The 23,201-nt window shown below is 42.1% G+C and overlaps 1 protein-coding gene across 4 annotated transcripts in view; it reads right to left on the bottom strand.

Moving 5' to 3' along the window:
* LOC147032174 (latent-transforming growth factor beta-binding protein 1-like) overlaps positions 1 to 23,201 on the bottom strand; it is a 293,202-nt gene that overhangs the window by 151,994 nt on the left and 118,007 nt on the right. For all 4 annotated transcript variants that reach the window (XM_085869539.1, XM_085869540.1, XM_085869541.1 and 1 more), the window contains exons 13-14: positions 4,740 to 4,865; positions 2,971 to 3,096 (exon numbers count right to left, since the gene is read on the bottom strand). In XM_085869539.1, coding sequence (XP_085725665.1) covers positions 2,971 to 3,096; positions 4,740 to 4,865 — 252 coding nt within the window. The remainder of the gene's footprint in view (positions 1 to 2,970; positions 3,097 to 4,739; positions 4,866 to 23,201) is intronic.

Genomic DNA, 23,201 nt, shown 5'->3' with positions numbered 1-23,201 from the left:
ACAAAATCGACGAACCAATATACTTGAAAAACCATTGTTTTTGCAAGTAACAAACAGACAAACAAGCCAGTAGGCGACATGGCTGCTCGCTCTAGATGGAAAGCTGGCCGACACGACTCGCCGATATTCATGTACATGCTATCAATCAATTTAGCACAATAAATATGATTATCGCAGCCCTCTTCGTTTGCACCCAGAAACCCGCCTTGTGAAATTTCAGGCACGTTTCCAAAGAGACTCTAACAAATGGCAGCCCTGGTAATTCCATTTATCTATTCACTAAAGATTTTATTACCTTTGCATTCTGCGAAAGGTTATGTTTTGGTCGGCGTGTACTTATTTATTTATTTATTTATTTATTTATTTATTTGTAATCTTGTGATTCGTAGAACTCAAAAAGTATTAAACCGAATTGCATGAAATTTGGTGGGATGATTCGTTATTAGCCAGGAAGCATTTGATTAGATTTTGGGATCGTTCAGGTCAAAGGTCAAGGTCAAGGTCACGAAAAGGTCAAAATCGTCTTTTTACGATAACACGGTCAATTTTTATTCAATTTGCATGCAACTAATGCCAAAATGTTCAGAATTCAACGCCTCATCTTGTGATATGCAATATGACACAATGACGCCCATACTCTTATTACCGGTTCGGGGTCAAAGGTCAGGGGGGTCACGACCTTGAAAAATATGCGGTTTTTGTCATAACATGGTCAATTCTTGTCCGCTTTACATGAACCCAGCACCAAAATGTTCAGAATTTAATGCCCAATCTTGTGACACAATGACGTCATAACACGTCATCGGTTGGGGTAAAATGTCGGGGGGGGGGTCACGCCCTTGAAAAATATGCGGTTTTCGGCATAACTCAGTCAATTCTTATTCGATTTGCATGAGACCAGCATCAAACGAGATTACCTTCTCTTGTTGAAACGTTGTATTCATCGAGCTTGCGAGTGAAGACTCGCCAAAATGACGTGAGTTGATTGTTGTTTAGTCCGTAGCCCCCGAAAGTCGGGGGGGGGTCATGACATTATAGATATGTGGTTTGTGTCATAAGACCATTCATATGAAACCAGTTCCCCACACTCATACCAAGAACAAAAAAAGTAGTGGCGGCGAAGGTATGCGCTCTATGAGTGCCCGTTCTCGTTTTTTTTATATGATGATGTAAGACATTCTCATTGGGCACAAAAAAAAACCAGGTCCCTCGGAGGTCCAGTTTCGGAGGTATTGATTTTTTTGTACAGTCCACAATAAGTGTACGATGTACGATAAAGTATTTTAGCTGTTGCTAAGCAACGGAGGTGTGCATAGCAACCATTCATTCTTGTGTACATGCCAGCCACATTGTACACATTTCACCCAAGTTTCATCAAAATCAGACTCTTTCTCTTGGAGATATTCGCAATTAACTGTTTCTAAAATGTTCGACATGGACTCGCCCAAAACCCATCTCCTCCTACAAATATTTTTTGTTATGGCTGCAAATTGGCATGAAGGGAGCTAGATAGATTGCGCACAGAAATGTAAGCTTCGATTTTTTTTTTCGAATTTTTTGACCACTTTAAAGGGCCGTTGCTAGGGCCCGGGGGTCCCATATTCGAAGGCACACGATTCCCAAAAATATTGGTCCTAACTACCAAATTTCATTGGAATCAGTTGAGTGGTTTAGCCCCGAGGCTTGAGCAAAGTTTTGCAGACAGACAGACATATGGAAATGTCCAGAATAAGGGTGCTCTAAGAGCAGCCAACAGACAGACATGGGTGAAACATAACCTATTTCCACCTTTGGTGGTGGAGGTAATGAGTGTAAGTGTGTCAATCAGTCAGTCAGTGTGTGTACCTCCTCCATATCTCCAAAACCATGAAACCTAGCGGCCTAAAACTTTGCATGCATACTAAGGGAAGTCCAAGAGAGTGCAAGAATGATACTTTGTTGTTTGGGCGCATTTTCTCACCTTCCCTTCCCCTCTCCTCACACTGTCTTCCCTTATGCTTACCTCCTCTCAAACCACCTCTCCTCTGCACCCCCTATGGACATTTCCGAGAGGTCTGCGCTTGGTGTATTAACGTGCTGTTTTAACATACCCCATTTTGTTCAATCATGCACTACCCCCCACCCCTTTTCCACAACTACCACTACCAAATGCAAGTCGAGAACCCCTTCCCCCTTTCCCACTCAAGCCCCCCTATCAAACACAAGTCAAGAACCCCATCCCCTCGTGCTTACCTCCTCCGAAACCCCCTCCCCATTCCCCCTTCTCCCACTCCTCTCTCTCCAATCCTCCTCACTCCCACAACCCTCCCGGTGTGTATCGCGACATTTTGTGAGGCGTCGCTCTCCCACCCCCACCCCCTCCATCACTATTCCCCACTTCCTAGCTCCCTCCTTTCTCACCCCCTCCAAGCTCCAACATCCCTCCTCACTCCCCCACCCTCCATATTCCCGTCAGCGAAGCAACAGGTTGTATTTGCTCATATAATATAAATGAGTTTCATAATTTTAAATGTGTACATATTATGTTAACCCCTTCTCTCTCATTCTCCTTCAGCCTAGGTCCATAACTGGTGTTGTAAGAAATAAAAACTAAGTGGCAAGCGAGTTTTTTTTTTTTTTTTTTTTGCTATATCTCTCAATCAAATGAAAACATTTTGAGTAACTTTTCAATTTAATATACTTTTCTGTTGCAGCAGAAACATATGGTTATAGCCTTTATAATGTAGATCAATTCCTCAAATACAGGTACGCAATTAATTAAATGAAACACCAGACCTAACCCTGCCCTGCAATCTGGGCACAGGATCATGATCTTAAAACTATGCATACCTGGAAAACATGATGTCAATTACAATAACATGATGAACATGATTTCCAAGGGACAGCAATTCCATCTCTTGTTTTGAAAAAATACGTCCGTCAATGTTGAACACAATAATTTTTGGACCAAAATCTATGAAATCCTCATACCTGTGCACGCAGTGCTGTTGCTTGATGGCACAAAGCCTTCGTTGCATGTGCAGTAGAAGGTGCCAAGTGTGTTGTGGCATTGACCATGAGAGCAAGACTGCTGGTTCTGAAGGCACTCGTCCATATCTACACACAACCAGAAAGTAAATAAGTAATTATCTTAACATCTGTTTACTTTTGGTAGCCCAGTGTTGATTGATTAAATACCCAGTGGTTGTGGATTCAAACCCAGTTTAAGATAACAGTTTGAAAGATAAAGTCTTATGCAGGTATTGAAGCTTATGGAAGAGCAGAACAACAGGGGGCAAATGATCAGCAGATGCTGCTACAGCCTGCTTGGTGGAGAGGTGAGGAACTATCCTGCAGAGAGGAGAGTCATCTGGAAAGTGATACATTGGATTTTCCAGTGACAATGAGAGGTCATTGATGAAGACCACAAACTGTATTAGTCCTAGAATGCTAACTCGAGGGATGCTGGCCTCTTGAGATAAAGTGTGGGAGAGAATGCCATATGTGTGAGGGTGCAGGAAATCTAAAAGGCATTCCAAGAGGGGACATTGGACCAGGCGTAGTGGCGTGCGCCTGTAATCCGGCTACTCGGAGGCTTGAGTTGGAGGATCGCTTGAGGACGGGAGCTCTGCGCTGGGCCGCGCAATGAGAGGGTGTAGGGCAGCCCGGAATCATGGCAAAAACCCAATCCTTAACCCTGTCGTAAGAGGCGACCAGGGTTGCGTCAGGAAGGGCATCTGGCGTAAAACCTATGCCAAATCAGCATGCGGATCATAACGGATCATCTGCTGTGGCGACCCCTAAAGGGAGCAGCCGAAAGACGAACAACAACATTCCAAGAGGGGACATTGGGTGCCATGAATTGCCAGTTTGGAAAGTAAGGCAAGGTCAGACAGAATAAAGTGCATGGGAGATGTTCAGTGAGATGGCCCCGACATATTCTTTGCGATCAAGGACATCCATCCGTAGTTAATATAGAAGATAGAGCATGTCCAGGGTGGAATGATCTCAGTGGAAGCCAAAGTTATGATCAGAGATCAAAAACGTTGGGGAAGAAATGAGTTTTGAGGTCTGCTACATGATCTACTCCATGTCTTTGCTCATGACAGTGAGAAGGCTGACAGGTAAGTAGTTGAGAGCATTCATATTGACACCATTTTTATGAATTGGCATAACATTGATGATGAGGAGCAACGCAAGCACCATCAACACATGATGAAGCAAATATTTGAAACTTGACCTTCTGGACCAGTTGAGCTTGTCTCACAAGAATTAGCATATCACAAAGACATGGGCCATCAATACAAAAACTGAATTTGCTCCCTTGTGACCTTCAAGGAGGGGATAATATGCCTGTTATGCCTGGTCTGTCCTACAAGTGGTATCAGTCCACATTGTGGCTGAATGAAGACTCCTATGGGTGGTGAACAAAATGATGCCTATAAAGCAGTGGCACCCATTACTCACTGGTATGTCTAAAAGATCTATTTTTAGACAAGAAAAAACACCATGACCATCCTGGGTCAACATAAATTTGTTAAACTTTATTTTCACTCTTCGTGGTAGATGATGATATTAATTTAAAATTATTTCGAAAGGAGATAATAATTAAAATATCGTCGGATGTATCACAAATAACTTCAACACTTAAATTTCTACGCAGGAAAAAAAAAAAGATTGAAAAATAAAAACACTAGAGCCCCTTTATTGAGTCACAGGTGGTATGTCATTGTCTCGAGAGAAGGAAAATCTCGACTCACCGACGCATTGGGTTTTCTGCTCGTTCAAGTTGTAGCCCGACCGGCATCGACAGGTGTGCCCTCTGGGAAGAGGGACACATTGCCCCGCTCCACAAGCACCGGGATTTTGCAAACAGAAATTCTTTGCTGTCACAGTTAACAAAACATGGGGGGGGGGGGAATGGCAGGAAACATTAAGCTCAAGTTGCATTACCACATATGCCATCAAATAAATAAAACTTATTTTCCATATTTTAAGGATAGTTTTAACGTCTGGTAGCTCAACTACCTTTTGTTTGTCCAATAGGAAATAGTGAAAGTTTGGAAAAAAAAAATAAAATTGATCAAACACTTCCTCTGTTCTTGGGAAAATACTAGTTTTGGCAAACTTCCTTGTAAACTCTCCTAGTTTAATTCTTGTGGTAAGAATGGGAGGAAATGAAAAAGGTGACAGCAAACTTAATGCTTTAATAACTAAAACAAAATCAGTGTCAACATCGTCTTGAACCATTCGGGAATAATTTACGGGTAGTTTGACAAAACACAAAGAATGTCTCGATACCATTTTTAAAAGCTCCTTATTTCGTCGCTGAGATTTTGGTCACATTTTTACAATGCAACATCAAAACGCTTTTCGATTTCAGGTTCGCACAAAATTTGTTTGACGTGCATTGGCTATGGTTTCAATGAAGGTACAATCGATTTTACGGTCTGCCAGCAGGATAAGTATTCTGCAGGCTCAAACTCAAATCCAGCTGAATTTTCCATCAACATATTAGAGGATAGTGTGATGTACTGGGAAATATCTGATAGAATTCAACTATTTTTGGAACGACCTCATTTGAACGACTTCATCTGGTGCAGATCATTTGAAGGGGTCTCCCGCATCACGCTGTTTGCTTTTTTTGTTGTTGTTTTGTATACCTTTTCGAGGCTCGTATGAGAGCTAACACATAATGCACAGCAAGGGGGGCATGAGACAAGAGGGGAGGGAGTGGGAAGGATAAAACAGTGGGGAACAGAGACATTAGATCTGTGGAAGGGAGAGGAATGGGGGTAGAAAAGATTGAGGATTTGGATGGGGGACGATAAGAGGTGGTGGTGAACAGCTGTTTTGAAGGTCTGGAGGGAAGAATGCGATTAAATAGAGTGAGGGAGTTTATTCCAAAGGCGGGAAAAAAGAGGAATGAAAGAGTGAAGGTGAGCAGTGATTCGTGATTTTGGTAGTTTTACCAGAAGGGGGTTGTTGGCGGACCTTGAGCGCCCTGCGAAAACGTGGTGGGGACAAATCGCAGAGAGAGTGGGGAAGCAAGGCTGGAGAGGAGACGGTAGAAGACAGAAAGACCACCGACCAGCCTGCGGTGAGAGAGTGAGAGGCCCAAAGACTCGGCCTCATTGCGGGAGATGCCAATGGTCCGAAATGCCTTGGTTTCCACAGCGTGAAGCCGAGAAAGGTGGGAGGCAGGAGCACCAGCCCAGAGGGGGGAGCAGTACTCCATCAAGCTGTGGACGAAAGCTTTGTAAGTGGTCAGGAACTTAGGTGGGCCGAGGAAGGACTTTGCACGACGGAGGATTCCCAGTCGGTGACTGGCTTTGGAGGCCAGGTTTGAAATGTGGCTTTCCCAGGAAAGGTCATGGCAGATAGTGAGACCCAGAAGCTTGAAAGAAAGGACTTCTTCCAGAGGATTGTTGAGAAAGTGGATGGGGGGTGTTTCTAAATGGTCCTTTCGGAGAGACATAGTGAGAGTGTGAGATTTGTCTGGATTGAAAGACATGTTCCACGTGTTGGACCAGTTTGTGATTTTATCCAGATCTGCAGTGAGCGAAGAAGCTGCTGCTTGCCGGTCTGAGGGATGACAGATGGTACGGCAGAGGGTGAAGTCATCAGCAAAGAGATAAAGAGGATTTTCCAGAGTCGGAGAGATCATTGATGCTGTTTCCTTATTGGTCGCAAATCCAAAAATCGTGCAACGTTTTAACTTTATTTACATCATGCATGATCATACTCAGTGTATATTTACAGTTGAGAATTTCTCGATTTCCCCTGATCTTTTGAAACCATATTGCACTCATTTTTCACTATTCTGTTGATATGTTTTATATTTGTTGCCCCCCCCCCCACTCCTGATAGTCTTATATACAATTTGTCATATCATAAATGGAAATGATGTTCCGCATGTGACTGTTGGCACGTTTTAACTACATTTGCTTGTTCGGTGGGTGGAGATTATGTTTTTACGCTTGTCTGTTTATCTGTGAGCAGGATATCTCAAAAAGTTGTGGAGGGATTTGGACGAAACTTGGTGGACATATTGGGTGTGTGACAAGGAAGAATTGATTATATATCGGTGAAAACCCCAATCCGGATCCGGATCTGATAATTTTTAAGTGATCCTTCACCATTGAGAGATGAGCCGAAATCAATATATATAGCACGATATCTCAAAAAGTTGTGTACGGATTCGGATGAAACTTGGACAGGTTAGGTGTGTGGCAAGGAAAATTGATTTGATTTTGGTGAAGAACCAAAACCGGATCTGGATACGAGATGTATAACATTTTTAAAGTGATTCTTCACCATTGAGAGATCGGGCCAAAAACGATATCGTACTGTATAGCATGATATTTCAAAAATTATATTGCGCCTAATATGTTCTTGTGGATCAGGCATTATGTGACAGAGGTATGCGCTCTACCAAGTGTCCTTCTTTTATTTTTTTTTCATCATTGAGAGATGGGGCCAAAAACGATATCTCGTATTATATTTCAAAATGTTGTGGACAGACTATGAAAAAAACTTGGTGGTTGAGTTGGTTCAGGTCAGGTCAGGTATGGGAGCATGCACTGGAGCAGTACATCGCAACATCCACTTTCCGTCGGAACTCCAAGGGCCTCCGTCTGGCCATCCCCGAAGCAGATGCCCAGCCCATCCCAGCTCAATACGATGCTGATCAACCTGCTGCATCCACAGAGCAGGTAGTCGGCCCAATGGCTTCCTCCACTCACAAGGCTTCCTCTCTGAGAGAATCCAGTAAGCAGGATCAGCATCAGGAAAATGAGCCACATTTCCATACAGCCGTAGCTGACGCTCACGGACTATGCAGGTAACAAATCTCATTTAAGTCTCTCTCAGCAACCGCTCATTGGACACAAAGTCTGACCAGTGATAGCCAAGGATTATCTAAAGAGACATGGTTCCAAAGGAAGTCTCTGTCTCAGATCCCTGGTCAGAGTCCAAGTCTCACATCGTAGAGCAAGGCTGGATGCACCAAGGACCTGAAGACTCGGACTTTCGTCCTCCTGCACAGGTACAGACAGCAACACACCCCATGGTCCAGTGACTCCATGACTCCCTTGGCCCGACCCAGATGTCTATTAACCTCTGGCTCACAGCCAGCAGAGACACGAATATCACTGCCAAGGTAAGTGAATCTCTCCATAACCTCAACATCCTCACCACAAACAGAACGGCAAAGACAGCAGCATCCAAGATGTCATTGAAAGCCTGGATCTTAGTTTTGACCGAGGAAACCCGTAACCCCAGTGGCTCCGACTCCTCATTCACCACCTTGAGGGCCCCCAAAAGCATGTCTAGAGTCTCCGCAAAGATGACTGCATCATCTGCGAAATCAAGGTCAGAGATCTTGACATTCCCAAATGATGTACCACAGCTTGATCTCTTCAACATCCTCCCCAGAATGCAGTCCATACAAGCCTGAAAAGTGTGGGGGCCAGTACACACCCCTGACGAACTCCAGTAACAACTGGAAATATGTCGGAGATGGTATCACCACATCTCACAGCACCCTCAGTGACAGAGTGTAGTTCAGAAATCAGATTGAGCAGTTTTGGGGGCACCCCAGGAAGATTAAGAATCCTCCAGAGGGTATCCCGATTCACTGAATCAAGCGCTTGACTAAGAATCCTCCAGAGGGTATCCAAATTCACTGAATCAAGCGCTTTGCAGAGATCAACATGGGCTGCAAGCAGCCCCTGCTGAAACTCTTGCCTGCATTCGGTGAGGAACCGAAGGGCAAAGAAACTGTCAAAAGTTGACCTCTTGTGAAAAAGGTGTGAAATCTATGCTCTGGATGCTGGTGTTCAAGCAACAGTCACTTACCATATTAAAATGATCTGAGTAAAGACCTTGCCTGGCACTGAGAGCAGCATCACCCCTCGATAATTGTTGCAGTCCTGGCAATCAACCTTCCCTTTCCGGAGAGGGACAAAATGGCCCCTCTTCCAGTCAATTTGGAAGATGCCTATGTTCCAGGCAGAGCACAGAACTGCATGCAATGACATGAGTACAGCATTTCCACCAGCCTTTAGAAGTTCAGCATGGATGCCACAGATCCCACGCGCTTTACCTCATTTCAACCAGTTCACCACAGTCTGTGTTTCCACAAACGAAGGTGAATCACAGTTGATTGGAGGGTCAACAATAGGGATAGTAACCCTCCTGACATCCAAGTCAATGGCCGGTGAGCCAGCCTGTAACAGCCGCTCAAAGTAACCGGTGCAGCGGGCCTTCACTTCAGGCTCCTCTGTCAAGAGCGCTCCACACTCCGGTCTAACTGCAGTACACCGAGGTACGGGCTTGGAGGAATGCAATGCGCAAATTCCCCTGTAAGCAGGATGAGGATCACTTGACCACAGGTGATGCTCAACCCACTCACAGATTCCTTGCACATAGGCCTCCTTGTCCACCCTCAGCGCACGTTGAGTTTTACTCCTGAACTCCCTGAACAGCTCAGCTCTGCCATTAAGCCTGGCCCTCTGACTCTGGGCAATGGTATCCAGTCTCCCTTGAGAGGCAACATTCTTCTTCGCCCTATGGTGAGTTCCAAGACATCCACCAACAACATCAAGGATGGTGGTCTTGAAGGCACTCCACAACTCTTCAGGATTTCTCAAAGCACTCAGATCCCCCAAATTCCCACTCAGCCTGTTTGCAAACTCCACAGCTGCCCTCTCATCCTTGAGATTGCCAACATCCAGCCTCGGCTGGGATGGTACCATTCTCCCAGATTTAAGCTGAAACTTCAGAGTTGCTACCACAAGCCTTTGTTCGGTATTGAGCAATCCGGTGGACCCTGCAGTTCTGGATTATCCTCCAGCAACCATCAACGAGCATGTGTTCATTCTCATTTGCTACACTGCCAGCGTTGGAATACTAAGAGCAGTGATGAGCTTGTGGGTACTGAAACCATGAAATAGCCACCCTAAGTCCATGACTTATTGCAAAGTTGTTAGCAGGATCTTGCAACAATCTTGCATCCATCCCTATCAGTTCCAGTTGATGCTTTCAATTCACCCATGACTAGATGAGTATCTCGCCTGGGGCACTGATTAACCAACTCAAAGGTGGCATAGAATGTGTCCTTCATGGTGAGACCACGCGCCAGTCAGAGCATACACAGAAACCAGAGAAACGACACCCACACAGTGACGAATCCTTAGTCTCATAATATGCTCGTTGACCAGTGTTACCTCAATTACCATTGGAAACAGCTTATTGGACACAGCAACAGCAACTCCTTGGGCATGGTAACCATTCAAACAACCAGACTACTAGTAGGTGTAACCACCCGCCATGATCTCGCCACGATCCGGTCTCCGAATGTCAGAGAGTGCTGCAATACCGTTGTTGAAACGCTTGAGCCCAGATGATAACAGAGACAGGTGATCAGACCCTCTTCGGTTTCTCTTCAGGATAGGATAGACAGCTCCGTTTCTTTTAGGGATAGGACATTCCAGGCACCCACCCAAAGTGATCGCCTCAGTTTACCCCAAGGAGAATATGGATGACATCTCAGCACCACTCTGACACACACTACCGCATGTATTGGGTGTGTGATGGTGCAGTTGAGAGGCATTGAGTTGGGTATGTGACAAGAACAAGCCAATTAGATTTTGGATCAGGGTCCAGATGCAGTTCTGGCCTATCAGTGGGATACCAAAAGTAATCTGTTCAGCCTTGCGGAGGTATGCACTCTTCCGAGTGCTGTTCTCTTTCATCTTTTGTTGCAAGTCAACAAGAGCTTCACGTTTTTGTTGGAGTTCTTGTTCAGTGTCGATTTTTGAAATCTGCACCCATTGGTCGGAGTGCTGCTGAACCACACCCACATCTGTTGCTTGACTCCACCCACCACAGCACCCAGACAAAAATGATATTGCTGCCATCTTGTTTTTCTAATCTTATTCATTCACATGGGAACACAGGACAGACAGGGCTGAATCTAATCCTATTTATTCACATGGGAACACGGGACAGACACGGCTCTATTTAATATTATTCATTCACGTGCGAACACAGGACAGACACGGCTCTATTTAATATTATTCATTCACATGGGAACACGGGACAGACAAGGCACAAGGTTCATGAGACAAATTAGAGAATGTAATCTGAGCCATGAGTGATAATTTTTTTTATATTCTTCGACCCAGCTTTCACCACATGGACATGTGGGACATCAGCAAGGATGAGGGAGTTAAGTGAAAAGAGAAGGCGAAAATATATATATATATATATATATATATATATATATATATATATATATATATATATATATATATATATATATATATATATATATATATTGTGACGTCCACGGGACTTGAACAGTCCCGCCAACGTAGAATGAGCCGAAACGATGGAGGTGGTTTATTTTTTTATAACCCGAGGATGGCGGTTTTAATCGTTCTCCAGCAAACGGGACGAGGAAGGTGGCATGACTCGCTTTTCACTGAGTTAATAATGTTTATTTCTCTCACCAGAACGATCATAAGACTCGTATCGGCAAGAGGAGGGATCCAGGGGCGATTCGATGGGAGGTTGTGTGGGTTCGGGCATGGGGGAAACACAAACAATTCCAACGGATATACAAAATCTCAAACCCTCTAAGGTGCCAGCTACACACACACACACACACACACACACACACACACACACACACACACACACACACACACACACACACACACACACACACACACACACACACACACACACACCGTAGCTCGTGGTCAGGCTTGCCCGTGGTGTCGACGTAACAGTCACTGGATTGGTGCCGGACGAGCTGGCGTTGCGCTCGTCAGGGGAAGGAGACACGGTAGTGCAGAGGTTCCGTCACAGCCCTTCCACGCAGAACCGCGGTTTCTGGCCTGTGAGCTCCAACCAGCCACCGTGGTGCTGTTCCTGGTGGTGTCGACCTCCTGGTGTAGGCCCAAGACCGCTCACAGCCGCCAGGGAGCTAGTTCTAGCGCCAAGATGCGAGCAGGAGAGGGAGGCAGGTCCGCCCGCCGTTCAGTACAGTACTCCGAGCCAGCAGAACTCCAGAGCCAACTGAGGTGAGGCACGAGGAACAGCAAGGCCACGAGACACGATGAATCCAGGAACGAACCAGCGCAACGAGAGAGCGCGCTCAGAGACAACCGGCCTCGACCAGACGCTTTCTTTTTATGGCTTTTTTTTTCTTCTCGCGAACAGAACCTTTTTATACTTGAGTCCTCGTCGGTTCCAATCGAGCCATTTTATTGGCCTTCTGCCGTCGCCTTCCGCCGATCATGATCAAGGGGCGGAGCCATCCGCAGCACTGTCCATTTACGTCATGGCAAGCCTACAGGGAATATTAAAGGGGATACGCATAAACACTTACCCTAACCCATCTCCCTATCTAATTACGTGACAATTATCATTTCCCCCTTAAAGAAATGGACATTTACAAGACAATTTATCACCACTGAATTCCTACTTATTACATTGAGATCCTGGTACAAATCGAACAGCATGGCATACCTAATTAAACATCCCAATTACCCTTTGAATGCATACCCCCCCTGCCCCCCTCAGACGTAACTATATATATATAGATATATATATATATATATATATATATATATATATATATATATATATATATATATAGATATATATATATATATATAGATATAGATATATATGTATATATATATATAGATATAAATATATATATAGATATATATATATATATATATATATATATATATATATATATATATATTGTTGCGGGCTGGGGCTCGGGTGAAAAGACCACTGGTGGGGGGGGGGGGAAGCGATCTCGGCTCCCACCAGACACCCCGGAATTTTAGGCTGTCGCAAACGGATAATTCCGTGACGCGGCGGGTCGCTTAACCGACCGTGTACGCCAATAACTTAACCACGTGACCTAGGGTCCTCCCGTCTATGGGTTCATCAGGTTACCTAATTGATCACGTGATTTAATTACCGGGGAACACGCCCCCGGTACACCTTTTCCGAACCGGATCACTCCACCGGATCGGATCACTTTACCGGATCGGATGCAGCCGAGCGACACTGCCAAGGACGTGCCGGCTAAAAGGAACGGATCATTGGGAATAAAGTCCCGGCTAAGCTCAGATTCGGACCATGCTGGATCAATGAAAGAAACCACAACAACGAGCTGGGAACATTTCTAATAAGAATTTATTAACAATGGGCGAGGAATGGTATGTGGTACGATCAATATTTATTGGGGTGTGTTGTGCAGAGATAGGGGAGAGACTGGTGTGGTGCAGCAAATAAACAAGCAACTTACAAAAGCGGACACAGAGCAGACTTGACGCAAAAATAATAACAATAATAATGATAACAATAACAATCTTCTGCAGTCTTACTTAAGTCGACAGGCACCAGGACACACACATACACGCACACACATAGACACAGAAAACCGATGAAGGAGGAGTATTGAAACAAGAAGGGAGAGGAGTTGAGGTTACAATCTCAGTACTTTTGTTCTTGATTGCACAAACGCGCCACCAATACGTTCTGTAGGAGGGGGGGGGATGCTCCATGGTGTGGTACCTGACAGCTGGTGCATCATCTCTGGCTTCAGCAGTGCATGTGCAGACCATGTTCGTGAAGGAGGGGCTTGAGTGGAGAAGGGGTGGAGTCCAGAGTGCGTGGATGGAGTGGTTGGCGGGACCAGGGAGGCGGGTGGGGTCAATGTCATGTGGGCGGAGAGGAGGAGGTGGGGTCCAGGCAGCAGGAGGTGGGTAGTGGCGATTTCGACAAGGGCGAGGCGAGAGAGAGAGACGGAGGGACCGCTCTGACCTCCAATTGGCCCCGACCCCTCACGCAGCCCGCTAACTTTGGCCGGAAACCGCACCACTTCATTTCCAGCAAGGTCATCTCAGACAGCGAACATATTCCGCTCCGACCCGACGACATGACACAAATCACCCACACCGAAATTGGCGCGCGAATCCTCCCGCAAAAACCCCCGGGCCGTGCCTTGGCGACCGCGATATAAAGTTGCGAGTGGTGCATTCGTGCCCTGCTTTGTACGATAACAAATTCGCGAGCGGTGCATTCGTGCCCTGCTTTGTACGATTACAAAGTCGCGAGCGGCGTACGTGTCTGCCTTCGAGCACACTCCATACAGTGCGCGTGGGTCGGCCATTACGCACGTGGCCAGCACTCACATCCGCACGACTCTGCTAGAGTGTGCACGGGGCGAACACCAATATGTATCAGATATTTGGTTAAAAAGGAACACGCCACTTTTACTTCGCACACTCGCATCCTGCCCAACGTGGCGTCGAGTCGCCTTTATCGGCCTCCATACACGTTTCGTGCAGCGCGGGCATCGTGCTGGCTGTGTTTCCTGTGGTGTGAATAACAGCATTCGTGCAGCCTCTTAAGAGATATTCATTCGTATGCCTTTTTAATGCAACCGGCAATCTTCCCCAGATCATCGGAAGCTCGAGTTGATAATCACGAACTGCCAAGTGCACTGTATGACTCGCCGCACACGTTGGGTTGAGGGCTCACTTGGGAACGGGGCTCTGCGCTGTTAATGCCCGCACATCATCGTTTCCTCGTAGCGGTGCCGCACGCGCTGGCCTTTGTGAGGACCCATCTCACAGCGAAGGGCACACGTGGCACAGATTTACCTCAGGAATAATCAGAAAAGAAGAGTAGGGACGAAATGAAGAAGAAATGATGTAAGCAATCCTAGCTATGAGATCATCACAATGCACGCACCTGTTGTCCTGCTAGACAAAAGGGAAGGGACTATCTTCACGTATAATAATGGAATAACGGTCTTGGGACCACTATCTGTTGGATGCATGCGGTTCCGAGAACCGCAACAAAATATATATATATATATATATATATATATATATATATATATATATATATATATATATATATATATATATATATATATATATATATATATATATATATATTGTTTCGCAGGTTCTGACCACAGTTTGGTCATTCTTGTTTTATTCTTAATGTTGCTTCTCTACAAACCTCCAGTGTGCAGAGAAACCTCGTGTGCAACATTGACATTAAAACCAGCTAAATTATTTGGATTATAGGGAAAATAGTCAAATCTTCTGAAGATCTACTTCCTGTAAAAAGGGCCAACTCCCATTTAACAACAATGAAACTTGATGCAACTATGATGACCATGGCTACCAATCTTGGGGAAATGCCTTCATACATGTATGCCTGCAATTGAGGAAGTACAGTAAACAGTCAACGTCAAAGCCAATTTCAACCAGTCTCTTAATCCCAAATTAAATCAAACAGTCTGACACACACATACACACACACACACACACACACACACACACACACACACACACACACACACACACACACACACACACACACACACACACACACCACACACGAAAGAAAATAACGGCAAAGACATTACATGATCCAGTATATTTATATGTGATCGATATAATGAGTCTCAGAGTTAATAATTGCTGGTTTAATCGCCATACTATTTAAAACATCTCAGTGATTGTGAAATATTGTACTTATTACGTGCTACTACACCACTGTAACTAATATATATATATATATATATATATATATATATATATATATATATATATATATATATATATATACATACATACATATATACATACATACATACATACATACAAGTGGCACATTGATGAAAATAAATGCTGAACTGCAGTACGACATGTATCTTTATGGTAATTGCACAAACAACTTCATGTCCACAAAAATTCAAAGAAGCGAAATGCCATTTGATCATTTAAATGCCTGTTTCACACCATCTTGTTTTGTTACTTCATTATTCTATTGTTTAATGATATTATAATTATTTCGAACATCCTTCAGCCAAGTGCATGTTCTTCTTGCACATGCTTGTAACCGAGTAATGATCCTGCCTGAGCTTTTACACAGGACACAATAAGCACAATGATGCTTCGGTCAGGTTCCAAGTTTCCATCTGGCTTTGCGTGTATGAATGACCACATGTCCAGGCTGCAAGGACATAAAATCACCTTTGGCACTGCACCACTTCAGGAAACCTAACCCACGTCTTCCCTTTCCACCTTCTGCACCCCTTCCGTCCACTCCCAACACCCTCACCCTTTGCCACCCTCCCAAATCCCTCTCTGCCAGGTTAGCTGAAAGTTAGAATAGATCACAATACATGTTTCTACTTTGTGACCTTCACATAGTTACCGTTATTGTATTGTGCGCAATATATAATTTCGACTTTTGAGAACTGTGAAGGAAAAAACAAAGTAAATCATGGTTCTCCTCCCATTGAAGGCCCATCATGAAGCCTCAAGGCTGTTAGCTTGTCTCAAGTGAGCATGCCCATCATACATCCCACTGCCAAAGTTATATTTACAGATGAGGTAGATCTAAATTAAGAAAAGTTAGTAAACTCACACCTGACCCATGTGAATTTGTTTTTGAATTTTTCTAGTACATCAACCGAAGCGGTTGGTCTTGTAGATAAGAGCGCAAACGGATAAGACAGTCACCTTAATACCCCTTTGGAAAAGATGTACTCCAAACACATCGCCAGCACTGCAGCAGTTTTAGCCGGATGCAATGAAAGCAGATATTGCACCAAGGACTAAAAATGTCAACTCGGACTGAACAAAGCATGCTATCAATGCAGTTATCTCAAAAATCGAAGAAATACTATGCAACAACAAACAATATTGAAATATATGTGCCACAGCTGTTATGCATTTAATGTAACCTCTTTCTTACTGAGATGGTTTAACAACTTCAAATGACGCAGAATGATTACAAAAGCGTTGAAAATTTTCAAACTTTAATAAAAAATAGATCTACATCATATTGAACCTTGCATATGGAATAATTTATTGCAAGCGGTTGTCTTGCACATGTTGTTCTCGTCTTGGACGTTTTACATCGATACTCCATTTACAACATAACAGTGTGTTTACAGCTTTTGATAACTCTTATGGCCTACCTCAAGTTTAATACCAACTGTTATCTTCCACTTTTACAATCAATAGTTGAATTGGCTTAAGAAGTCGTGCTCGAGAGATTTTCTTATTGTGAGTTAATCGACTCCAAAAGGGTTTTCTCCCCATTTCACCTTTTTGGGGGATCCACAGTAATTTCTAATGAGGCTGCTGTCCACCTATGAAGACAGTTTTGAGTAAACACCCATCCTGACTTCCACATCTTTTTGCATTATTGTTCTCAGATTTGTAGAAATTTTCATTGTCATGTCTAACTGCATGTTAGCTCTTGTTTTCCTGCTACAAATTTCCACTGTTTCCTTAATCGTATTCTCCTCATTTTATTATTTGTTGACTTCCTGTTTATAGCCTTATTTATATGAATGCTCTTTACTTTCTAGGCCAGGCTACATAGCTTGGTATTTTCTTTGAGTGGTCCATATTACCAGTTCTTAATGTTTGTTGTTAAACCAGACTCGGTGGCATCATCGTTAGAGCATTCGCTGAGTCTGGGAGATCGGCGGTTCAAACCAGACCGTGGCCGAGTCATACCAAACACTTTAAAATAGTAATTTCTGATTCCTTTCTTGATACTCAGCATTCACAAATGATAAAGCATGGACAATGAACCATAAGTTGTCAAAACAAGTACAGGCTTTTATCGGCCTAATGGTCTACAACTGCGTTGAAGTTCCCATGAAAGGGAACATCTACATAATATGCTCGTTCATGTGTGTGCGTTTCTGTAACACTCATTCACACCAATTGGTTAGACAGCTGGCCTGACTCCACCCACCCACAATTTCATTGTGATGAAAAAAATTAAAATCTTCCGGACGCCATTTTGGTTTTCACTGCTCTGTGAAGCCAAAGATGGTTTGGAGCTGTGATATTCGCATTCGCCATACACTCCCTATACATTTTCCCTTCATTGTAAAAGTACAAAAGTGACAGTTAAAATGATTTTGAGCTGATAGGTATTATGGGTCTTGTGGTCTGTTAACTTATGGACTGCCCAAATAACCATGTGACATTCTCTCAAGTAGAGATTAAATCTGTGTCATTGTAAATTTGTCCAAGGTCATTATTTATTTACTTTTTTCAGATTTTCAATTCACAATATTCGAATTTTGCAAAATGCTATCATAAGAAAAACATTACAACCACATGTGCCAATTGCTTATGGCTGAGTAACAGAGATGGTTTTCACTCCAATATGCCTGATGTTGGCTTAATGGTTCGGGTAGTGGGCTTGGGATCTTAGGATCCTGAGTTCAAATCCCACTCGGCTGTTGAATTAATACCAGGTGGGGTTGACTTTGCCTGTCATCCTTCTGAGGACGGCAAAATGAGTGCCAGCTTGCTGGTATCCTGTTGGAGTGGCGACCTGTCCAGGATTGTGCCCAATAGCCAAGGAGACTGCTTAGGCAGCACCAACGCGATGCACAGAGTATGGTCCTGATGGATGGATGGATTTCACTCCAATGCACACGTGCAGTGTCCCTTCGCAACACACCATGGGTGATGTGTCTCTGGGTGGAAGACAATCAGTCGACAAACTTGAGTGGTCATTGTGTAAAGTGGTACGTATGCAATTTGCATTGCACATTTCTTTGTAGACTGAGCTGTGAGGATTAGCTGTTTAAACCCCACGTCACACATAATGAATGTGAAGAGAACTGCGAGGGCTTTGCAAAGCACACCTCATATCAACAAGGACAAATGTGTCCAAGAGCAGCTTCCTAAAGGTTTTGTCGGCGAAAAAAACAAACAAAAAAACAACAACAACAACAACAACTTCCGATATTTCGTCACGTGCCTTGATTAAGCCAATTGCGAGACCCGTCATAGTGTATTTACGTATTTACGAAATATCGTGTATTTACGAAATTACAATATATTAAATGGAATAATCTTTAAATAGTAACGTGAACTTTTTGAAACTTGAAAGCAAATGTCCGAATATATTTAAAAGTTCATGATGGACGCTCTCAAAAGGCACCCTCAATGCGAGGATGTGTACAAGTGTTTTGTATTGAAGGAGATCCGGATCGTATATATAAAAGAGCCGAGTCCTAATATAAAGGTTTTTGGAAGAAGAAGAAGAAGGAGAAGGAGAAGGAGAAGGAGAAGGAGAAGGAGAAGGAGAAGGAGAAGGAGAAGGAGAAGGAGAAGGAGAAGGAGAAGGAGGCGAAGAAGGCGAAGAAGGCCGAGCTCTCTTACAACAGCGCGAGATGCTGCTAAAAAGCAGTGACAGAGTGTAACATTGACAGTGTAGTTAGACATTCTTAAACGATATTAGTGTGGTGAAAGAACAAAGCAAATTGGACAAATACATGGAATCACTGCATCTGTACTGTGCATTTGATTGTTCGAAGTTCTCTGAAAATGAAGCTCCGACCGTACCACTCGGAAAACCTATGAGCGCTAAAGGGCTACCTCAAGCCACATATTCTTGTCATGTGGAGGTCAAATCCGAAGGCTTGGATGACTGTGCAAGGACTGCATACAGAAATTAATTTCTGCATGGTGGGTGGTCTAAGGAGTAGCAAAACTTATTGGATTATATCGCACAAGCCTTGCATCTGCGCAGGATGGGCAGGGGAATTGTCTTCAAGGAGCAAAGCTTTGTTGATGAGACCATTCTCGTTGGTGTCATTTTCTACAAAGCTGGAGAAGGCTTAAAGGCTTGAAGTGAGGAGGAGATTGGCATTCTCTCAAGCAGGGCTTAAACCCATGTCATCATATAAGGTTTCTTTGTTTGATTTTTTTTTTTAACAATGTGTAGATTATTATGTGTGTGTATATGTATGTATATGTATGTATGTATATATATATATATATATATATATATATATATATATATATATATATATGTATATATATGTATATATAAATATATATATATATATATATATATATATATATATATATATATATATATATGTATATATAAATATATATATATATATATATATATATATATATATATATATATATATATATATATATATATATATATATATATATGTATATATATGTATATAAATATATATATATATATACAGGGGATGCAAAAGTAGGTATACAGTAATGATATACTGGTATAATCCTTACTGTATACCTACTTTTGCAGCCCCCTGTATATATATATATATATATATATATATATATATATATATATATATATATATATATATATATATATATATATATATATATATATATATATATATATATATATATATGAGATATATGTATGAGATATATACATATATATATATATATATATATATATATATATATATATATGTATATATATATTAATATTAATATTTTGGCATGCCCCTTTCTTTGTTCCACCATCAGATTTTTGTTACTGCATGAAATGAAACAAGATTTGGCACATATACTAATTATATTATTGTCTTCCTTAAGAGGCCCCTCAAAATTCATTTTGATGCATTTTCACAAACTCCAATGGATTCCATTCAAATTCAATACGATTATGGCTTTTGGTCCAACTTTGGCCATTGGCGATAAAAAATTTTCCATAACACTTCCGATATTCGAAAAAAAAAATCGATAAATCGATATCCCTTATGGGATTTTCCATTCAAATCCACTCAAGTTTAAGGCCTACAGGGGACGCAAATTTCCACTTTGCCCCGGGCGCTGTTTACCTCCGCTCCGCCAAACTGTTAGGGTTAGGGTTTGGGTTAGTGTTAGTGTTAGGGTGAGAGTTAGCTACCCTAACACTAACCCTAACAGCTAACCCTAACCCTAACCCTAACCTCTAACCTTAACCGCTAACCTCTAACCCCTATTCAGGAAACTTGCAAGAAAGCCCGGGCAACGCCGGGTTTTATTGCTAGCCCGAGCAACGCCGGGCTTTACTACTAGTGTATATATATATGAATATATATATATATGAATATATATATATATATATATATATATATATATATATATATACATATATATATATATATATATATACATATGTGCGTCAGGAAGGGCATCCGGCGTAAAAACATGTGCCAAATCACTATGCGGATCATACGGATGATCCGCTGTGGCGACCCCTCACGGGAGCAGCTGAAAGAAGAAGAAGAAGAAGATACATATGTATATACATATATATATATATATATATATATATATATATATATATATATATATATATATATATATATATATATATATATATCAAAACCATTTGTTTTTTTTGGAGACCGAGGTGTGGGAACATTTTCAAATATGCATATATAAAAAATATATATAATATATATACATATATGTATGTGTGTGTATATATATATATATATATATATATATATATATATATATATATATATATATATATATATATATATATATATATATATATATATATATATATATATATATATATATATATATATCAAGAAGAAGATAATTGAGTCACTTATTTTTATTGTCACATAGCTTTTCTGCAAATCTCATGAGATTGTGAGTTGGACAGGTGACGGTAATGTCAAGACCATGACCATGACCATAACCATGACCTACACATGTTCACATTTTTTTTCCCCACATATCTTGCAGGATTGTGAGTTGGACAGGTGACCGTGATGGGTGGGAAGGGGGTTTGAAGGCTTGAAGTGGGGAGGGGATTGGCATTCTCTCAAACAGGGCTTAAACCCATGTCCTTATAAAAGGCCTTTGGCTGAGGTCATTTTATTTTTGACTTTTTTTGTAAAGGTAGTAATCAGGTCAGGTCCATGTTTTACAAAATTTAAGTTAAGTTATCAATATTTTCTACAGAGGTCAAGGCTCATTGAAGAGCTGGCCATCAAAGGGTAGAGCGGCAACAAATGATCAACAGGGTTACGGAGACAACGGCTGGATAAAGGGCATGTAGACCGCAGCCAAAAGTGGGATCAGGGTTATCAAGAGCATTAAACAAACCTGTCAGAGTGTATGTGAGACATACTGAAATTGTGATGAGCTGCCATCTTTGAATTATTACCATAGAAGGAAAAGCATGAGAGAACAGACAGAGTGGATTCCTCCAATTGAAGTGATATCCCACAATTTAATAGTTTATCTTAACAAGAAGTCATATCTTACGAATAGAGGACGTTTTCCAACCAAACAATTGGGATTTATAGGTCGTTTTTTTTGAGGGCATAGTCACATCAAAGTTGACTCTGGTCTAAAGTGTGCCCCATACCTGACCACAGTAATCTTTAGCACATCAACAACAAACATGACTCGAAAAAAAAGAACAAATGTTGTCATTTGATGCTTGAAAAGGAGCCTAATCTTCCTAATCTCAATGATAAATAAAAGACACATTCACATAGAGTGGAAAAATAAAATGCTTGTTTCAAAAGTTATTCAACAATCCCAAAACGGGATTTTGTTGCATCACAATGTCACCTGTAATTTAGGTGTAGCAACATTTCCAATGGCAAGTAAGTGGCTCATGGAGTGCACATCTTCACAATTCACTTCCACTGATATTGACCAGAAGATGCTGTGTCAATCAAAGCTGTTTACACTGACCCTGGTCTCTCTTACCCGAATACACTCAAGGTAAATTTTAGGAAGAAATAGATTTAATGAACAATAAAGAAATAGTTTTGAAACCTATGTGGCTTTGCGCTCACACACATAGATCATTAACATTGTCACTGTGGCAGGAACCAGATTAATAAAGTAAACAACTGGATTATTACCGCAGGATTTGGAAACGCAAAGGCTTGGAGTGATCGTGGAAAAAAATGTAGCTTTTTGGCTGCAGTTCACATAACAACACAAGATGCCAGACTGCCAGATTTACATTTGCGATGCCAAGTCTTAATTAATCCAAATGAACTGGCCGTATTAAAGTAAGAGTTTGCACATTATTGTGTGTGATGCGAATCGAGGCACAAAAGTAAAGTCTTTCAAAGTCTATTCTAATTTCTTTGAACAACACTCAATGGCTGATTAAGCAACAAACTCTATCTTTCCTTGACATGGCATTGACAGCTTAAGATGTTAAATTCAGCTGTGCATTATGCGGATTCCTCCCAAAAGGAAAAGGGTTCCATGCAGTGTTCCAAAGTCATTTTGATATATATTGTGGCTAAGTACTCCAATCTGTTTCCTTGGTAACACCACGACTGTTTTGGCTAAAAATTTGTGAGTCGGTTTGTT

The sequence above is a fragment of the Eptatretus burgeri genome, chromosome 2 (genome assembly GCF_056783735.1).
Source record: "Eptatretus burgeri isolate ZD-2024b chromosome 2, Ebu_testis_v1, whole genome shotgun sequence".
NCBI lineage: Eukaryota > Metazoa > Chordata > Myxini > Myxiniformes > Myxinidae > Eptatretus > Eptatretus burgeri.
The sequence above is the reverse complement of the archived record's forward strand: the minus strand, read 5'-3'. Positions and strand labels throughout refer to the sequence as shown.